At 45.7% G+C, this 21,132-nt stretch overlaps 1 protein-coding gene across 1 annotated transcript in view; it reads right to left on the bottom strand.

The window, feature by feature from the left end:
- The window catches only part of LOC137655874 (xaa-Pro aminopeptidase 3-like), a 59,643-nt gene that overhangs the window by 13,713 nt on the left and 24,798 nt on the right, over positions 1-21,132 (bottom strand). Inside the window, exons 4-6 of the mRNA XM_068390082.1 lie at positions 17,137-17,779; positions 14,226-14,467; positions 3,164-3,284 (exon numbers count right to left, since the gene is read on the bottom strand). Coding sequence (XP_068246183.1) covers positions 3,164-3,284; positions 14,226-14,467; positions 17,137-17,779 — 1,006 coding nt within the window. The remainder of the gene's footprint in view (positions 1-3,163; positions 3,285-14,225; positions 14,468-17,136; positions 17,780-21,132) is intronic.

Below are 21,132 nucleotides of genomic sequence, written 5' to 3' on the forward strand. Positions count from 1 at the left end.
CAGAGTATGCTGAATGCAGAGCATGCTGTATGTAGAGCATGTTGTATGCAGAGCATGCTGAATGCAGAGCATGCTGTATGCAGAGCATGTTGTATGCAGAGCATGCTGAATGCAGAGCATGCTGTATGCTGAGCATGTAGTAAGCAGAGCCTGCTGTAAGCAGAGCCTGCTGTAAGGAAAGCAGAGCGTGTGCATGGCGTTTAACATTTCTCAGAAATTCCATGACCAGTGCTAGAGTGCTTTATGCATGCTTGCATGGGGTTTAAACCATGGAATGAAAATGTAAGGTATGCTGAACAGCAGAGTCAGAACGAGCTGGAACAACAATAGTTGTGGTTTCCTCTTCAAGACTCCGTTGAGGGAACACCTGAGGCTCAGTCTGCAAAGGCTGAATAAAAGACAAGCAGAAGGAAGGCGCATGGGTGGAGGAGGCTGACTCCTAGCATGAGTGGTTGAACCCAAGGGTTGCGCTTGCTGAGCGGTTGGCGGAAGCGGAGTAGCAAGTTCCAGTTCCTGTGGTGTGAGCGGAGCGCGATGAGGAAGAGGCTGCGCAGAACAAGGTAAATGTCTCGCAAGCTGAGGCTCCTGAGGCGCAAGGCTAAGGTGTTGTGGTGCTTGCCTTGTGGAGGGTTGAGCTCGCTGCAGCGAGAGCTGAGGAGACTGACTCATGGACGGGAGAGGTTGTTGTACCTCAACCGAGTGTTGCATCACTGGTGGAGCAGCAAGTGGAGGCGGAGGAAGAGAGGTATAATCCTCCTGATCCCAATGTAAAGGTTGCCTTAAGGAAGGCGGAGGCTGAACACCACAGGGAACAGCAAACTCAGTACGTGGCTCAACAACGTACGCCTGGCAGGTGGAACTGCGCGGAGCGAGTGTAGGTGGAGGGAGTGTAGGCGGAGGCGGAGGAGCAACACTCTCAGCCCGACACTCACGCATCAAGTCCGAAAGCTGTGCTTGCATGGACTGTAGTAGAGTCCACAACATCGTACGCCTGGCAGATGGTACTGTGATCAGGCGGAGCGAGTGTAGGTGGAGGGAGTGAAGGCGGAGGCGGAGGAGCAACACTCTCAGCCCGACACTCACGCATCAAGTCCGAAAGCTGTGCTTGCATGGACTGTAGTAGAGTTCACAACATCGTACGCCTGGCAGGTGGTACTGAGATCAGGCGGAGCGATCATAGGCGGGGGGGAGTGTAGGTGGAGGCGGAGGCGCAACACTCTCAGCCCGACACTCACGCATCAAGACCGAAAGTTGTGACTGTATGGACTGCAGTAGAGTCAACTTGGGGTCGGCAGACACTAAGTTCTGCTGAGGTAAAGCCTTAACAGCAGAGATCTGTTGTGGCAGAACCTTACTCCTCTTAGGCGGAGTGTAATCAACTGATGACTGAGGAGAGTCAGAGCTAACCCAATGACTGCATTCGGGTTGTGAACTTAACTTCGTACGTCTGGCATAGGTCTGGACTTAACGTTTAAGAGGTCTTGAGACCTGAGACCAGCGTTACTCTGCCTTTATTTTCTCCCCTAATCTCTTCTGCAGACGAGCAAAATAAGGGCTCAATCGTCTGCGGGTGGGAGTGACGGTCTCGGTAAGACACGCCCACAACCACCGAGGATACTTCTGTGCGCCGATCAAGGCCTGCTGAACCCTTATGCCCTTCGACATTGCTTCTCCCCTGGGCTTGGGAGCTTGCAAGAGGTCCCGGACTGGGAGGACGACTGGCGCGCACAAAAGTACCCTCACGCACTAATCACTTATCACTTTGATTTCTGTTTGCACTTATTTCACTGAACTCGAAACTTTAAGTGGTTTGTACCTGAAATACGCAATTCTATCCTTTCTCAAAGTTAGTAATTGCGAAAACAGAATTACAATGTAACAGAAAAATCTAATGAAAGATAATTCAGTGGCTGGAAAGAGACTAAACACTAGATCACTCTAGAAACGTTTAGTTTCTTCCCCTAAAGAGACTAGGGAGAAGAGCAAAAACGATAAAGACGTTACTCGTACGCCTGGCAGGCTTGAATGAAACGTTTATCCTCTTTCTCCCTCCGTCTCTATCTCTCTCTCTCTCTCTCTCTCTTGACTTAGAACCTGAGAGAAGAGCCCAATCATATATATCGTTAAAACATATTATTGTTAAAGGAAAAAACTGAAAAGTTCCTTTATTAGGATCAAAACCATTAAGTTAAGAAAGAATGAACAAAACGCTAGACACGGTTAATCTTACTGCAACGTGAAACCGTGAACATTCTTTCTCTATCGTAACGATAGAGTGCAAGTTGAACGTTCTGAACGTCAACAACTGCAGAGACAAAACAAAACGTTAGTTCAACTTTGAAAACAGTACGAGACTGTCAAAGAAATTCTTTCAAACTCTGTGGCGGAAATAGCATAATATGTTAACAGGTAAAACCGAAATGACGGGCTCAAAGTTTATTAACTTCGGTAAAAGACCGCCTATTATTAGGAAGGTCGAATATAAACAAATATAAAAATTAATTTTAATGAGTTTATAATAAAAGGAAGTTAATCGAAGAGGCCTATAAGAGGCGGAGAGATATAAAATAAATCTATAACTTTTGTTAAGCAAAATTAAGAAAGAGAGTCTAAACTCTTAGACACCAACACTTCCGTCTAAGGGAAGGGTCGGCCATTGAAAGGTGAACGAGAGTTCATACTCTCTCGTCACCATAATTAATCAAATTAATTCCAAAAGCTAACTAAGCTAATATAGAAGTTTCCAGTAAAGCGACAGCCGAAATCAAAGAGAAATACTTCACCAAAGTCGTGAAAATACTCCAAGAACATAAGCGTATCCCAGAACGTCTTGCCGGAAGCACGACAGAGGAATAATTGAGGAGGTGTCAACAAGAAGTACTTGAGTACCTGGCCACAGGTGGCGCTGGTAAATACACCCCCTTCTAGTATTGTGATAGCTGGCGTATCCCTCCATAGAATTCTGTCGGGCAACGGAGTTGACAGCTACATGATTATCGGGTAAGTTTAATATTGAAAAAATACTAATATTGAAATATGGTAGCAATTTCTTGAAATCAATTAAAATGATTTAGAATTAAACTTGAATTCTCATTTTGCATACAAGTTATTTCAACTTACTTGGTGTATTAAATAAATACCACTCTTTTCTAATCCAACGTACCTGGTTCAACTGTAACAACCATTCCTGGTGAAAGTTTACGATTTCTTGGAATAAGCGGTGTATCATGAACATCCATGCCCAGAAAATGGCTTACATGGTGAGGACAAAATCCATATGCTGCCTGAAAATATTAAAATAATACCATTCATTACATATGAATTTCCTTTAGTTACACTAAAAAAAAATAATGGGTAATTTTTTAAAACTAAAATCAATTATTTTTGTCCTTATAGATCAGAAAAGGATATTTGCACAGCAATGACTAATTTGACAACCTTAATAACTGATAAAATGTTTTCTCTCAATGCAGAGGGATTGCTACCCTGGCACCCACCTGCCATGTACCAAGAGGGGAGTTAAAACATGAGGTTCTCTCTCCAAAAACCAACAACTCAGATTAATGAAGTCGTGTAACTATCTTAGCGTACTACCTTAACCAGAGTGGGTCGGAGGGATGGAGACAATTTTTCGTTTTAAGGTACGTATAGAAACATTTGATTTTAGTTTTAAAATCCTGCTTATTTTCATGAATCTTACCTCAGAGTAGTGAAGGTTGAATCAATATTTCCTGGGAGAGGATAAGTGATAAACAACATAAATCATGATTACTCTTCAAAATACAGAATATGAAAAAGAAAAACCATCTTTAACTTGGCTCTTCTTTTGATGGTATACCAACTCAAAAAACCTATAATGTTCTGTTCTCTTTTTATTCTTTTTCTCATTTAAAAATTCTTAAACTACATTATATCAAATGGTGGTAGAAAATAGGAACGATACTAACTTGATCATAATGAAAACATGACAAATTCGAAGATAATTTGCATTTTTCCTAACCATACAAACCTTAGCTATTTACAAAGGGTTTACTTTTAGCGCAGCTGAAATGACGAGCCAATAGTTTTTAACGAGGGTTAATTACCCCCGCGCTAGTTAGCGGGGGGTGGGGAAGTGTAGTTTGCTACCCCTCCCCCCTCCACACACCGGTGACTTGCTTCACTTCACTTAGAGGTAGGACTTGACTTGGGGGTCAGGGATGGCGGGCACATATGTGTAAATAGCTAAGGTTTGTATGGTTAGGAAAAATACAAATTATCTTCGAATTTGTCATTTGTTCCGTAACCGAAATACAAACCATGCTATTTACAAAGGGTGACTTACCCCTTGGGAAGGGTGGAAAGTCCCCAGCCTTACTGACTTTGGCTTGCCCGGGGGTTCGATCCCTCAGTGAGCAGCACTAGAGAGAGGGAGCCCCTGTACCTCACAGGTTCCTAGCATCGCTAGGAACGAGTGGCCTACATAAGCAGTGTGAGGAGGAGAGTGTGAATCGTCCTATGAAGTTGACCTTGAGACCTTCAGGTAGGAATTCTAGGATAGGACGTTCCCCATACCACCTCGTCAGGGTATGGGAGACGCAACAGTATTAAGCTTAATACTAGGAGCACAAAGAAGCATGGGTTACCTGCAGAGGTCGAGGTCAGCTATGCGAGGACCAGGATGCTGCTTCCCCCAGAGAGGGGAGAATGAAGAAAGAAGTAAGGGTCAGACATACTCTTTCATTCACGCAGACTAAGACCGGGTAACAACGCCCTCAACCTACTGCTACTTGTCCAAAAAGGAGCCTGAGGTTAGACCAGCTGTTGTGCAGCCACCACAGGGCCGATAGAGAACGTATCAAGGCTCCTGTGGGTCACGTCTTGCAGGTAGTGGGCTGTGAAGGTCGTTTGACGCTTCCAGACCCCAGCTTGAAGTACCTGCGTCACAGAGAAGTTTCTCTTGAAGGCCAGGGATGTAGCAATACCCCTGACATCGTGGGCCCGAGGGTGACGTGACGGAGGAGGGTCAGGATTCAGGGCATGGTGGATAACCCTTCGAATCCAGGCTGAGATGGTGTTCCTGGTGACTCTCCTCTTTGTCCTGCCTGTGCTCAAAAACAAAGCTCGCACATGAGGACGGACTGCAGCCGTTCTCTTCAAGTAGTACCTCAGACACCTCACTGGGCATAGTAGCAGCTGGTCTGGGTCGTTTGTTACAGAACGGAGACTCGCGATCCTGAAAGAGTCGAACCGAGGATCCGGCACTCCAGGATTCTGAGTCTTGGCCACAAACTCAGGGACGAACCTGAACGTTACCTCCCCCCATCCCCTTGAATGGGCGATGTCGTACGAGAGACCATGAAGTTCACTAACTCGCTTGGCCGAGGCCAAGGCGAGTAGGAAAGCCGTCTTCCAAGACAGGTGGCGATCGGAGGCCTGGCGTAATGGCTCGTAGGGAGGTCTCTTGAGAGACCTGAGGACTCGAACCACGTTCCAAGGAGGGGGTCTCACTTCCGACTGGGGGCAGGTAAGCTCATAGCTACGTATGAGTAAAGAGAGTTCTAGCGATGAAGAAATATCCACGCCCTTCAATCTGAAGGCCAAGCTTAAGGCTGAGCGATAGCCTTTCACTGCCGAGACAGAAAGGCGCATTTCTTCTCGCAGATACACGAGGAAGTCCGCTATTGCTGGAATAGTGGCATCGAGTGGAGAGATACCCCTTCCACGACACCAACCACAAAAGACTTTCCACTTTGCTTGGTAGACTCCCTCAGAGGACCTTCGCAGGTGCCGAGACATTCTCTCCGCAACCTGTTGCGAAAAGCCTCTCTCCGCGAGGAGACGCTGGATAGTCTCCAGGCGTGAAGCCGAAGCGAGGCCACGGCCCTGTGAGGGACGCCAGAGTGGGGTTGTCTGAGAAGCTCGTGTCGTGGAGGAAGCTCCCTTGGGAGTTCCGTCAGGAGTTGCAGAAGGTCCGGAAACCATTCCGCGTGATGCCATAGCGGAGCTACTAGAGTCATGGAACAGTTGACCGATAGTCTGGTCCTGTTGAGCACCCTTCTCATCAGACAGAATGGTGGGAAGGCGTACACGTCGATGTTGTCCCACCGTTGCTGGAAAGCATCTTGCCAGAGTGCCTTGGGGTCCGGGACTGGTGAGCAGTACAGGGGCAGCTTGAAGTTCAAGGCTGTCACGAACAAGTCCACCGTCGGGGAACCCCACAAAGTCAGGACTTTGTTGGCTATCTGAGGATCCAAAGACCACTCGGTACTCACTATCTGCGAAGCCCTGCTCAGACTGTCGGCGAGCACATTCCTCTTGCCAGGAATGAAGCGAGCTGATAGTGTTATCGAGTGGGTTTCGGTCCACCTCAGAGTCTCTACTGCAAGATGGGATAGCTGTTGCGAAAAAGTGCCTCGCTGCTTGTTTATATAAGCCACTACCGTGGTGTTGTCGCTCATCACCACCACGGAGTGACCCGCCAGGAACTGTTGGAACTGCTGAAGGGCCAGAAAGACGGCCTTCAATTCTAGCAGGTTGATGTGTAGGCACTTTTCTGATTCTGACCAAAGGCCTGAGGCCCTCTGGTTCAGAACGTGCGCCCCCACCCTTCTTTTGACGCGTCTGAAAACAGAGTCAATTCCGGGGGGAGGACGAGAAGACTCACTCCCTTCCGCAGGTTCTCGTCGGCCAGCCACCACCGCAAGTCCGTCTGTTCCAGAGACCCTATTGGGATCAGAATGTCCGGGGAATCGGATCCTTGATTCCACCGGGACTTGAGCCGCCATTGAAAGGATCTCATCCTGAGGCGGCTGTTTGGAACCAGACGGGCCAGGGAGGATAGGTGGCCTAAGAGACGCAACCACGATTGGGCGGGGAGTTCTTTTCGCCTGAGGAAAGTTTCCGCCACCCTCCTCAGCCTTGCTATCCGGTCGTCTGATGGAAAGGCTTTGTGGAGATTGGTGTCTATTAGCATGCCTAGATAAACCAGTCGTTGGGACGGCTGCAGAGAGGACTTCTCGAGGTTTACCACGATCCCCAGATACTGGCAAAGATCTAGAAGCCTGTCTCGGTGCCGAAGAAGGGTCGACTCCGAGTCTGCTAGGATCACGCAATCGTCTAGGTAACGAAGGAGACGAATGCCATTCCTGTGCGCCCAAGTTGAAATCAGGGTGAACACTGGTGAACACCTGAGGAGCTGTGGAGAGACCGAAACACAGCACCTTGAACTGGTAGATCTTGTTGTCTAGGCAGAATCTCAGGAACTTCCTGGAAGACGGATGGATTGGGATCTGGAAGTACGCGTCCTTTAGATCCAGTGTACACATGAAGTCTTGTGGTCTCACCGCAAGTCTGACCGTGTCTGCTGTCTCCATGCTGAACCGGGTTTGTTTGACAAACCTGTTCAGAGCCGAGAGATCGATGACGGGTCTCCAGCCTCCAGTAGCCTTCTTTACTAGAAAGAGTCGACTGAAGAAGCCTGGAGAGCCGTCCACGACCTCCTGGAGAGCACCCTTCTCGAACATGGTCTCGACTTCGCCCTGGAGAGCACCCTTCTCGAACATGGTCTCGACTTCGGCCTGAAGGGCCAGCCCCTTTGCCGATCCCATGGCATAGGAGCTCAACGGCACTGGATTCGCTGTCAGGGGAGGTTGAGATGACGTGAACGGGACGCGATAACCTTGGCCGATCACTAAGACAGTCCAAGCATCGGCCCCGTATTGCTGCCACCTGCGGACGCAACGCTGAAGGCATCCCCCCACAGGTGGACACGCAGGGGGACTGCCACCCCTAGGGCTTGCGGCCGCTGCCGCCACCCCTAGAAGTCTTGTCTCCCCTGGAGGACTTACCGCCCCTCTTGACCTTGGCTGGAAAGGGCTGGGGCTTAGACACCACTTTCTTAGCTGCCGGTGCCTGTTTGGGAGCCTTACGAGGCTGTTGCTGCTGTTGTGGAGGGGCTGGAGGCTTATAGGGCCGAGTTGTAAGGGCCCTGTGGAGGAGGGAGTCCGTGCTGGATTTCCTCCACCTCTCAGCCGTTCGCTCCAAGTCTTGAGGCTCAGACAGGCTCTCCCCCAGAAGGGAAGCATGTCGGAGCCTACACACATCTACAGCGGGGACCTTCGGATGGAATCTCTCGGACACAGCATCGCGCCGCTTCAACACCGAGTTGGCCCACAGGGTGGTAACCTGGTGCGCCAAAAACTCGATGGAGCGGGTGCCCGAGAGCAAGATCTCTAGGGCCTTCCTATTGGTCTCCTTGGACAAGTCCTCCGATCGCAATAGGATGCCCAGAGATCCTAACCAGAAGTCCAGCCACGAAGTGGCCTGCATGGCACACTTAGCGACCTTCTCGTGGTTAAGGATCTCTGCCGCCGAGAACGACACCTGCCGGGCAGAGAGTTTCTCCAGGGGAACTCCCTTCGCCAGCTCCTCCACAGAGTGATGGAGAGGAAGAGCGAGGTTGTGCTCACCCAGGATCTCGAAATACCTCCTCTGCTGAAGGCGAGGAGGAGGGATGAGCTTGTTCCCGGCAGTGAACGACTGGAGGAGGCAAGAAGTGCGAGCTGAGCGTTGGCCCTAGCCCTGGCACTCTTCAGCCTCCGAGACCAGGGCAGAGCTGCACTGGTCTTAGGGGCCTTCCGAACATCAAACACTTCATCCAGAATCGTGTCTTTGCCTTCATGGGGGGGGGGGATGACTGGATCCGTAAGTCTGTTAAGTTGCCTTATCAGGCTTAGGACCTGCCAGAAGGCATGTTCGGACTCTTGCTGTTCTCCTCCCTGCGGGCTGGCAGCTAAGTCTCCTGCCCGAGGAATCTCTTCCTGGGGTGATACGTGGACATTCCCCTGGGTAGTCGTGGGTTCCTGACGAATCCCTGCAGAGGATTTAGGGATGGTCTTGGAATCCTTGGGTTCCCTCCTGGCAGGGATACAGGATCCCAACAACGAGGTTCGAGGGGCCCCTTCCTCACGAGACGATTCTCCTGCCTGAAGCGAAGTCTCCCCCCCTGGTGCCGAGGGGAAGACTACCGCCCCACTGGACTCGCCTGAGGACGGAAAGGCCTTGTCCACGGGAGAAGGAGAGAGCACTCGTGCAGGAGAAGGGACCTTCGAGACCGACCTCTTGGGAACCAACTTCGCCCTGGGGGAAGTCACCACGAAGTCCACTCCTCTCTTTCTCTTCAGCATAGGAGAGACAGCCGCTGGTTTGTTACCCTGGCCGGCGAGTGCTGGTTTCATAACCCTCACTAACGCCCGTGCCAGCGGACCAAACCAAGTCTGCTGCTCCAAGGACACAGAGTCCGAAATCCTCGCTAAAGTGAAAGGGATCGGGCGATCCTTTGGAGTGGACACGACGGTACCTGCCTGAAAAGAAGGTGGGGAAGAATGCTGTACTGACCTGTCTTCGTCCTGCACTACCAACCTGTGCTTGGATGGAGGTGATCCCGAGTGCCGTCTAGGAGCACGCGTCCCTGCTGCTACCACCGGCTGTGGAATTCGCCGCGAACGATGATCGCATGCGGGAGCGTGGGCGAGCGATCGCGCAGGCGCACAGGCGAGCGGTCGCGCAGGCGAGTGGGCGCGAGGGTGGGCAGGTAAATGAACACGTGTCCGAGGCGACGAACATAAGCGTTGGCGCGACGGCGAGGGATCGTGCTCCCGCGTAGGTGAGGAAGATCGCAGGTGATGTAGATCCACAGGCGATCGATGACGAGCTGGTGAGTGCAGTCGCTCAAGTTGGCGATGGCGCGATCTGGTATGTCGACGCACTGGTGTGCGATGGTGAGCAGCATGCGCAGGTGAATGACCGCGTAATGGTAAGCGATGGCGAGCAGCATGCGTAGGTGAATGATCGCGTGATAGGGTGCGATGGTGATCAGCATCCGCAGGAGGGCGATCGTTCAGGGTTGTGCGATGGCGAGCAGCATGCGCAGGAGGGCGATCGTGCAATGGCGAGCGATGGCGAGCAGCATTTGCAGGCGGGCGATCGCGCGATGGCGAGCAGCACTTGCAGGCGGGCGATCGCGCGATGGCGAGCTAGAAGCTGGCGAACCATGTTCCTTCAGGAGCGTTGGCGAACGTCGGCGCGCTAGTTGTCGCTGTTGAATAGGCGATACTAAGATCGCCTGTGCGCGCTGGCAAGCAGGTGAACGCTGGCGAGGAGGTAATCGCTGGCGTGTAGGTGATCGCTGGCGAGCTGGTGATCGCTGGTGAGCAGAAGGTCGACGCGTGTCCTGTGAGAGGACAGGTGGCGCGGCGCGTTCACGAGCAGGAACGGGAAGATCGCTGGCGCGTTGGCGAACATGTGTTTCTGACACACGCGCAGCACGATGTTGCGTAGCCACAGGACCAGGCGGATGGTGAGCAGGGAGTTCAGCAGGAACTAAAGGGTGGTCAGAGACCGCAGGGCGATGGTCCTCAAATGAGCGCTGACGCTCGGAAGAGAGCTGACGAGCAGGAGAGCGCTGGCGAGGGGGGCGAACATCAGGAGAGAGCCGACGAGCAGGTGAGCGTCGGCGAGCAGGAGAGTCTTGGCGAGCAGGAGATCGTCGACGAGCAGGAGATCGCTGGCGAGCAGGTGAGCGCTGGCGAGCAGGAGAGCGCTTGTGCGCTAGCACTGCTCGCGTAAGGGAAGAATCCCTTAGCCCCGAAGGGACCGTTGCCCGTCGGGTGACGAGTTCTCCAGAAGGCGAAGATCCGGCAGGAGATGGTGAGAGGTTCAAGGAGGGCGGAACAGTCGGTTGAGGCTGACGAGGAGAGTCCCCCCCGGAGGACAAAGACCCAAAAAGGCGCCTCTTAGTCCCCCTGTAAGGGGAAGGGAGGCCCTTGCGGCGTAGAGGGCGGTGAGCCTTACGGAGGAGGCGGCCTCGGGGGAGATCGTCGGGACCATCGGTCCTCCGAAGGGGAGTCTCCGTCAAAACACTTCCCTCAGAAGGAAGCTGAGCAGCAGTCGAGACCGAAGGATTCACTTCCCCCTTCGAAGGATGTACGGAAGGAGGAGGAGAGCCTTGAGCACCATCACCAGCACCATCACCTGAGGGTACTGAGATTGGATCTGGCTCTGGTAGCACAGTGGCCATGGCCAAAGAACCCATTACAAGTACAGGCACAAGTTCATAGTATACATTATCAACACTGGGAGATAAAATATTAACAAAATACTAATGGCCATCGTCATCCGTGACTAGAACCTGTGGGTTCCTGATACAAAGGACCTGGTTAGGGGATGCCATTCATCACAGAAACAAACTTTTGTTTTTTACCACTGCTGGCAGAAGACAAAAAAGGAGAACGATCTCACTTAAATAAATCGTTTATCACGGTCGGGTTATTTATGCATAATATTTGTCTTGCTGCAATCACTCATAATTCACAAATAATGATAGAAACACAAGTACCAGTGAATATTAAAGGCACCAAAGGCACAACCATTAAGCACTGGTATTGCTCTTGGCATGCAAGTATTGGAGTACTCCGTGGGTCAAAGTGGTCAGACCAAAAGTTCTTTAGCTGCCACTGAAGAGATCTGATGCGGAGAAGACCGTTGGGGACTAGCTTCTCTAGAGAGGTCAAGTGCCCTGACAGTCTTTGCCACTGATGTACTCGCAATTTGTTTTGAGAGAGGAAGATCTGGGCTATTTCTCTGTCTCTTTACAGAATTCGTTCCTCAGATGGAAAGATCTTGCTTAGTTTGGTCCTGATTCTCATTCCTAGATATACCAGGTCCCATGTTGGTTGCAGTTGGTACTCTTCGTAATTTACCACAATCCCCAGGTCTTGCCAAAATGCGAGAAGTCTGTCTCGATAGAGGAGAAGTACTCCCTCAAGTCTGTCAGAATCAGCCAATCATCTAAGTATCAAAGTAGATGAATGCCATTCCTGTGTGCCCAGGTGGACACTAGAGGGAATACCCATGTGAACACCTGAGGTGCTCTAGACAGGCCAAAACACAGCAGCTTGAACTGGTATATCTTTCCTCCTAACATGAATCTTAGTTACTTCCTCGAGGATGGATGAATGGGGATCTGGAAGTACACGTCCTTGAGGTCTATCGATATCATTAATTCCTGAGGTCTGACAGCCTATCTGACCATTATGGCTGTCTTCATCTTGAATGGGGTCTGGAAAACGAACCCATTCAAGGTCGAAAGGTCAATGACTGGTCTCCAGCCGTCCAAGGTTCACTTCCATGGAACATCCACCTCTGCCATCTGTACTTCAGGCATTCCCCTACCGGTGGACTGGCCGGGCGACTGCCCTCCCTAGCGGTAACGTCCTCGCCTGTTCCTCCTATCTCATTTGCCCCTCCTTTAGCCCCTAGGCCGAAAGGGCTGCTTAGGAGCTTGAGTCTGTGCAGATTTGTTTTGCTTGGGAGGTCTTCTACTTCAGTAGCCAATTTGGCCAAAGAAGAATGATGGGTCATTGCTAGGATTGCTGGGTCTAATGGTAGAGGAGATGGGTTGTTCTCTACCATTTTGTAGTACAATACTTTCTTTGCTGGACCTACGGTGGAGGAAGCAAACAAGAAGAATCAACCAAACAAAGAGATCGGGAGGTTCCTACCAATTGGGCGTAAGCCTTCTTCTTTGCCGCATTGATCCACCACGACTAATTTAAGACTACAGTACTGTATCTTAGTCTTGGTGGGTCTCGGCGTATCACGGAAGAGATCTAGGACCGTATCCTTTCCATCCACCGGGACATGATCCAGTTCCCCAAGATTGTTAACTCTCCTAATGCAGACGAGAACTTGCAAAAAGAGTTGATCTGCATCTTTCTGCTCCAAGGGAGAAATTTTGGGACTGGCGGACACCGGTAGCGCTCCATCGGGATGTTCGGATCCATCACCAAAAGGTTCTTCCTCTTCCTAGCTAGCACCCATAGCACCCCGGGGATGGTCAAGGTCATTAACAGAGTTCCTTTACAGCCTTCAAAAGGAGACCACTATGCTCAGGTCTTATGGAGGCAGAAGTTTGAACCGTGGAAAGTTCCCTCAAGATTGACGTCCATCCATATAATGCCAATTCTTAGGTAACGTTCTTGTGTCTTTTCTTTCCCTAGGGCAGATGATGAAGCCCTCGTGAAGAGAAGAACTTTCCTTCTTCTCCACCTCCTTAGGTCTTGCTACATTGGAGGGGGAAGAATGACCCTTTGTCACCTTGACAGAGGGTTCCGACCAGCTCAATTCTATAGGCAAAAGCTTATAGTTGTGTGGGTGATCTCCCTCAGAGATCTTGAACCCCTAACCACACGAGGATGTACGTTATCCCCCAAAGGAGAAGTGTTTGCCTGCTGGTTCCTTTTCTTCTTCTTCGAAACGACCGGGATTAATCGTACCCTCTCCCAGACCGGTAGGGGCCTTGGTTTTTAAGTACTCTCATTACCTGCAAGACACCTGAGGCTTGGGAGGAGGTAGAGAAGAAGGTTTCCTAGCATCGCTACTGCGCCTAGGGTTAGATGGGCCGTCACTCCTTAGGGAGGATTCCAGTGGGATGGTAGGAGTGCCGGATGAAGGAACTTTCAGGAACTGGTGGTTGAACCGACTACATGTTTCAATGCCTTTACAAGGTCTAGAAACTAAGGGACTTCCTTAGAAAACGGTTTTGATTCTAATTGAACCCCTCGTGCCTGTTTCCATAGTCTAGGAGGAGTGCCATGGAAAGGAAGGGGGCAAGAAGATGGTAGCTAGCGCCCTTGTCTGTGCTCCTCTTCCCTGCGGAGATGAGTGCCATCAACTTGTCTTACCAGATGCTTGACCTGAGAAGGAAAACCTACTCTCTTATGAGAAGGAACGTGCTGTTCTTCTTGCAATAATAGACCTACTATATGGCGAACGTTGGCTCCTTTTTTGCCACTTTGTTACCAGGACAAACCCACATACTGGATCTCACGGACAGTTCAACCTGCAAAAGAAAAAGAAGTGAAAAGGAAATTTTTTCTTTTTAGGCCAATTGTTCTTAAAATAAATGGACATCTTTACTTTAGGTTTGGCGGAGGAGTCAGACATGGCTGTACTCCAGCGAGCAGAAATAGCAAGTGACGGTGTTTGCTAGTGCTGGAGTAAGCTGGGTGGTGGGTTATCCCCGTAACTAGCAGAGGGTAGATACACCTCGCAAAATCTTAACAGCTGGTTTTCAGCCAGTGCTGAAATAATACTCCTATATAAAGAGCTTTAGGTTTTTATCTAGTGCAAGAACAAAGAAATTTCAGATAAAAGAGCTTTAAAAAAACATGTTTCATACTTACTCGAAGCAATTGGTGGTCAGAATAATGGGGAGGTAGTATACAAAGCTCCTGAAGAACTTTCCCTAATTTACTACACATTATGGAAAACAGCTGATCTAGTGTAGGATGCTGTACACAAGCTGCAATGACAGTCTGCTGTACTTCTAAGACAGCTTCATACACATCTCGCTGTGCAGGTGTGAATTCTCCACTTACAGGCCAAGTGCGAGTAATATCTCCACTGTATCCTCTAAACTCACTTCCTGAAACATCAAGACATTTCTTTTAAAAAACATCAAAGATTCATACATATTTTATCAACTGCTGGGACAGAGAAAACAATTCAAAACTGCTATACGCTGAAATTATTTGGCCAGAAAGATTATCTACTCAATTTGAAAGATTCAAATTTACATAATTGGTTACTTCGTGTTCATCAACAATCGAGTGGAATACAATTCCTCGACAACATCCGTGGATGACGTCATAAAAACATCACTCTAATCTGGTTCATTAGTTTTAATCAAAAGTTTCTACTTATGCTTGCATTGCTTTCTTTTAGCCTAGTCTTTGCTAATTTAAGATATTCACCTTAGTATCATAAAATTCTATGCATTAAGGGCAGCAAATAAGTTAAAATTTGTGGCTCAACCATGGAGTACTTATCAAAAGAGGGTCAACTGTATCCACTTACAGTAAGGTATAACATATCTGTCTTGCATATAAGACATCAGAATAAATTTGAGTAATATTGCAAAATTAATATGAATTTATATCAATGTGAACCATAATAAGACACTCATATAAAAAAATGCAATTGAGAGAAAAATTTGTGAAGTCTTGGGGTATAACAAAATTATAGCTGAATTACACAGTAAAGCAGTCTCACAAAAGGAGGTTGGATGGCAGTGTGAGGAAAAATTGATTATTATTTCTATGTTTATTTTGAGACTGTGATGTTTGTACTTTCGAGTTAATAGCCTATTATTTGAAGGTAATATTCATAGGAATAATTCATAAATAATTCAAGTGTTCCACTGATCTCCATCCCGTATATCAATATTGCATGAGTTAATTTTTTAGAATTTCAGCATTTACCATTTGTCATAAATTTAGATCACTGTACGGTACATAACCTATAATGACATGATTTTAATACTAGAATCAATCACTTACAAACTACCCAATTTCGGATCATAAACCATAACTTAGCAGCATCAGATTCATGATGTCATAAATAAGAAATATAAAATTCTGACTTTACACCATCGTCCCCCTTTCCATATACAGTAGTTATGATACTGTGCATAACTCATAAACAATTATCTGGAAGATGCGACTTCATCATGTCTTGCAGATTGCTTGGCACTGACTCCAGACACTGTGTTCTTGCAATGCCAATCGCCAACACTGGTAATAAGCGTCTGACTCATGAAAAGGTTCAACAGTCCGTCTGTACTAGTAGCACCCAAAGACAAAAGTGAAGATCTTTCGACAGGTGGGGGAGGGGTTACTCACATACACTGACTGCCTGCTGCTACTTACCTCATTAACGAATTCAACAGTCATTGCAGCTCCACTGTAGACATGTTCCCTATTTTAAAGAATGAAAGGTTTGTACATACGTAGGAACAAATGTAAACTATTCATAACTGTATGGCACTACAGCATTACGGAACAATTTCATACAAACTTGGAAAGATTATTCTAGAGGCACAAAACAGTGTGAGTTGGAGAAGCTACTCAAGTTATGGGCACCAAAAATGTGACATGGGGTTTCACTGTGCATAACTTTCCAATGTAACTTAGACAACTAAGTTGTTATCATTAGATGTTTGTGGAGATGTCAGATAATCTTGGTGAGCTTTTATCAGAGAGGTAACACACAGGTGGTTAAATTTGTATTTGTTAGAATATGTGGGAGTTGCAGGACAAATTCATGTTTATGAGGATGGGCCTAGGCACTCGAATCTATCACAGCCAAACCTATCGCATTCATCTCATCATTACTTCTTCCATTCTCCCACTATGGCAGCAGTTCTCAACTTTTTTATTACCATGTCCCCTTTAGTGGTTGGTCCTTTCCTCCACACCCCCCTTGCATCTCCAACTAAATAGGTAAAATTCCTACCCAGCTTTTATTGAAAAAAAGGAAATGAATGGTTGCTTTTTGTCATTTTACTGAGAATGAATTTTGTGCAAACAATGTAGGTACACAACATATTTACTGAGGCTATTTTATTAATAAATAAGTTAATGAGTTACTTGACCCTGCTTCTTAACTAACTAATCTTGAATGTGTAGTTGAATGCCAAATAGTGGATATCAAAAGTCTCCATGGATAAATGGAATACAGAGTTGTGTATTTACCAAATCTTATTGTTAATAAAGTTTTAAATGTTAAATTTTTCCTATACTCTCACCTCCTAGGTTGAGAACCACTGGTCTAGGGTATGATAACTGACAGAGGTTGCAAAGGTTTGACCTTTTACCTCTACATCACGCCTAATCGTTAAGTATGATCACCTTTTACGTGGATATCTCTAATGAGAATGTTTTACGTTCTGTAATCTCTCTTCCACACACAAGAACAAATCTAAGTTATGAAAGAAGCCCTTCAATCTCAGTTCATATAAATGACAAAAATTTTATATTTACATCACTTCCAGGGTTCTTTATATGATGCTCAGATATTTCTACCCTACCCTGAATTCTTGCTGTCAAGGGATGCTGGTATACAGAGAGTAGGGTGAACAAGAAATAAAGGATCCAACAATAAAATAAGCATTATGTGCCTACCACAGTGTTACTTTTTTAAGAAAACATTATGTCTAGGGATATTTCAAAACAAATATAATGGGCAATCTTAAACTTTAAAATAGGAGTTTGTATTAAAAAGGAAAACTTGTTTATAAAAAAATTAATTTCTTACCTGCATCCATGAGCACTAACTCTCCAGGATTGATAATTTGATTGTTATTTATATAGTGTATTATATTAGCTCTTGCTCCACCTGCCACAACAGGGGGATACGCTAAGTGGTCACCCCCTCTCATTCGACTCTGGTAATCAACTATAGCAAATAGCTGATGCTCCAAAACTGGCGCAGTGGTGGCTTTCATTGTAGCAGCAATTGATTCGGCACTTATTCTACATGTTTGTCGCATTAAATCCATTTCAGCAGGGGACTTAATAAGTCTAAGTTCATGAACATCAGCCTTTGGAGACATAACTCCCCCATGTCTTCCACCATTAAACCAGTTTTGTAATTGGCGGTTGGGACTTGATTCTGGAAGTGAATTGTAATGGTACCAAAGTGATGGAGTTTGCAAGTCACGTTCAAGAAGGGTTAGGTATCTGGTTAGTTCATTAAGTGGCAACCCAGCATCAACTCCCCACACACTGGGAGCATCCGATGGACCCGTTCGTGGGCCATCCCATAATTCTTGACTAGCTTCGTGCTTTGGGGTAAACATTAAAGATTTGTGAACTGGAGCTTTTTTGCCGGGAAGCGTATGAAGGACTAGTACACAATCCGGCTCAAGGCAACCAGATAGATATAGCATATCTGTATCCTGTAACATAAAAATTCAGCACTGTACTTGTAATATTAATGTGGAGAGTTTGTTTTTGAAATGTTAAGGAGTTCACTAACAACATATTTTCAAATCAGGTTTAAATTATTTATGTTCACTAATATAGAAAAAGACTATCGACAAATTATTTGAATTCCTAACAATTTCCCACTAGGCTACAGGATCTTTGAGGCAAATCGATTTTTATTTAAATGTGAAATCCACAAAAAAGTCATACTTTCACATCAACCATGAGATTAAAATACAATTGCATCAAACAATCATATTTTGGTTGCTAATTTTAAATTTACTTAATTACAAACAATTGCATACAGTACTACTGTATTGTATTTACAATGCAAAAATACCATAAGTAAAACATGAAAAATCTTTAAATAATTTTTATTTTTCCAAAAGATACAAACCTTGAGCTCTTTATTAGGGATATACTTTCGGCAAAGCTGGAAGACTAGCAATAAGAGTTTTAGCGAGATGTAACTACCCACCAATAGTTAGTGGGGGGGGGGGGTAAGGGATAGCCGAGTTTCTTACTTTGCAGTTTCAGTTTTTCGTGGCCAAGGAGGAAAAAAAAAGAAAAAAAATTCATTTGTGATTATTGTTTACCCAACATTAAGAATTTGATTTCTAATAGTTGGCAAAAGTATTAGGATGGCCAAGAACAATGGAATACAGTACCTATTAAATAAAAATTCTCAATACAATTCAAGCTGGGCGATGATTTCCAATAGCCCGCGCTCCTTTACACTGGGAGCCCTGCGCACCACTATCCTAGCTCTCTTTGTACAGTGTGTATCCATTTACTGTGGTAAAAAATTATAGCTACTGTATATTTGAAATAAACCGGATTTTGATTGAACTGGTGTTTCACTTAACTGTATCCAATAATAATGCATGTAATATTAACATCTTAGTATCGTATTTATAATTAAAAACATAGCAAATTATAATCTCATGCATTGTTTACATTCAAATCAGCTGATCAAATCTGCATAGTCCGTCGTCAACCTACATTCATTTTCACGATATTATTCCACTGAAATGATCATTCACTTTCACAGAATTACCTCACTGATATAACCTATCATGCATATTAGTATATCTCCTTCACATTATTATCGTCCTACACTTACTGTACTACTATTATATCCTTAATCCTTTTCCCAAATCCCTTTCATACATTTACTTTGCTCTCCTACACACACCTACAACGTATCTTTCCAACTCTTTTGACTTCTTTATTTTTAGCGATTTCATTCATCTTCTCTTTTCTAGCATTCATTCGTCATTTTCATCTTATTAATCATTTTAAAATCCTTTCTTATCCCTCATTCCACGTATTACCATTCCTATTTTTCATTACTTCTCGCATTTCCCAGTCATTGATTTAGCTAATTTATTTGAATTAGCGTAGATTTGGCAGTAAATGTGCAAGGAGAAGGACTTGGCTACTGCAAGGCCCAGGCAACCTGAATGCATGCTACTGCCTCCCCTTTGTCTCATCTCTTTGTCATATTGTTTCTGCATCTCCCCGGTGTTTCACTTAACTGTATCCGATAATAATGCATGTAATATTCACATTTTAGTATCGTATTCAAATTAAATACATAGCAAATTATTATGTTATGCATTTTTGCATTCATATCAGCTGATCAACCCTGCTTAGTCCATCGTCAATCTCAATTTTCGGATCAAATAACTCCCTTATAATCAAGGCATGCTACTGAAGGATATTTCATATTTACTGAAAGAAACAATTATTACTTGATCTATCTTTTTCCAATTAGCATACTAATTCCAATAATTCTATTTGAAATGCTTCTCTCCTATTTTATTTACTTGTACTGTACCGAGTTCAATTACATAATGTTAACCGGAGTTTTATTCATGTTGCCAATGCACGATATTTTATAGTTTTTAGTTTTGTGGTGCTTGATTATAAAGCCTCAATAGAGACTTAGCAAAGAAACAGTGATTTCATTTATTAGAGAGAGAGAGAGAGAGAGAGAGAGAGAGAGAGAGAGAGAGAGAGAGAGAGAGAGAGAGAGAGAGAGAGAGAGAGAGAGAGAGAGAGAGAGAGAGAGAGAGAATATAAATGATTTTAAGTTTTCTGGCATCCTGACATCAAATAAGAAAGAACTAATACAGTGATACCTCTACATACGATCTTAATTCGTTCCAGAAACTGCTTCGTATGTTAAAACGATCGTATGTTGGAGCAAATATTCCCATAAGAATACATGGTAGTTTATTTAATTCGTTTCTCAGCCTAAAAACCCATAATAAATCCTTAATAAATGGCTACACATAATTACACATTACATTAATACAAGACTTGTATAATAAATACATATTACAAACCAAAAAAAAAGAATAATAATAATGAAATGATAAGTAAAAAAGGGGTTTTAATGTAACACCTTACCTTAGCGACAGGCCAGCGCAGGTGTAGGGACTGCTAGGCAGGAGGAGACGGAAGATCAGCGAGGAGGTAGGGACCGTGACTTTGTACGATAACATGTACGATAACTTACACTACTACGTGAACTTTAACTTAACTTAGCTTATTTTTTTTTTAATTTTTATAATTTCATATTTTTCTTTAAATTTTTCTTTTCTTATTTTTAATTTTCATCAATTTCACTCGATTCGGTCTTCCATTTTTTTGCTTCACTTTCTTTCTTTTCATCATGATCACTAGACCGTTTTAAAGATTTTTTAAAGAAACTATCGAGTGAAAGTTGCTTGGTACCGCCTTTGAGGATTTTTCTAAAATGCGTTAAGCAAACATCATCGAACTGTGCAACAACACAGCAAACCTGAAGTTTCTGTGGGTGATGCTTGTCGATGAAATCAACAACGTGTTGATGATATGCCAACATCTGCTTTATTTCCGCCGTACCTAAGATTTGGCCTACCTTCTCGATCTCCTCGACTCACTCAACTGCCCTTGGAACTCATCATGCTGCATGGCTTGCAGCTCCTTGAGTTCCTCAGTGGTGAGCTCTTCATGATGCTCATCGACGAGTTCGGTGATGTCATCTTCATCCACCTCCAGACCCATGGACTTGCCAAGGGATACAATCTCTTCGACGTCTTCCTCGGCGGCAACCACAGGTTCATTCTCGGGGCCAAAACCTTTGAAATCTCTGGGAGCAACAGCATCAAGCCAAAGCTTCTTCCAAGCTGAATTCAGGGTCTGACGAGTTACTCCCTCCCAAGCCTGATCTATGATCTTTAAGCAGTGCACGATATTAAAGTGGCTCCTCCAAAATACACGCAAAGTTAAGTTGGTGCTTTGCGTGACATTATAAAGCACTGCTTAAATAAGTGCT

This window comes from Palaemon carinicauda, chromosome 16 (genome assembly GCF_036898095.1).
Source record: "Palaemon carinicauda isolate YSFRI2023 chromosome 16, ASM3689809v2, whole genome shotgun sequence".
Classification (NCBI taxonomy): Eukaryota; Metazoa; Arthropoda; class Malacostraca; order Decapoda; family Palaemonidae; genus Palaemon; species Palaemon carinicauda.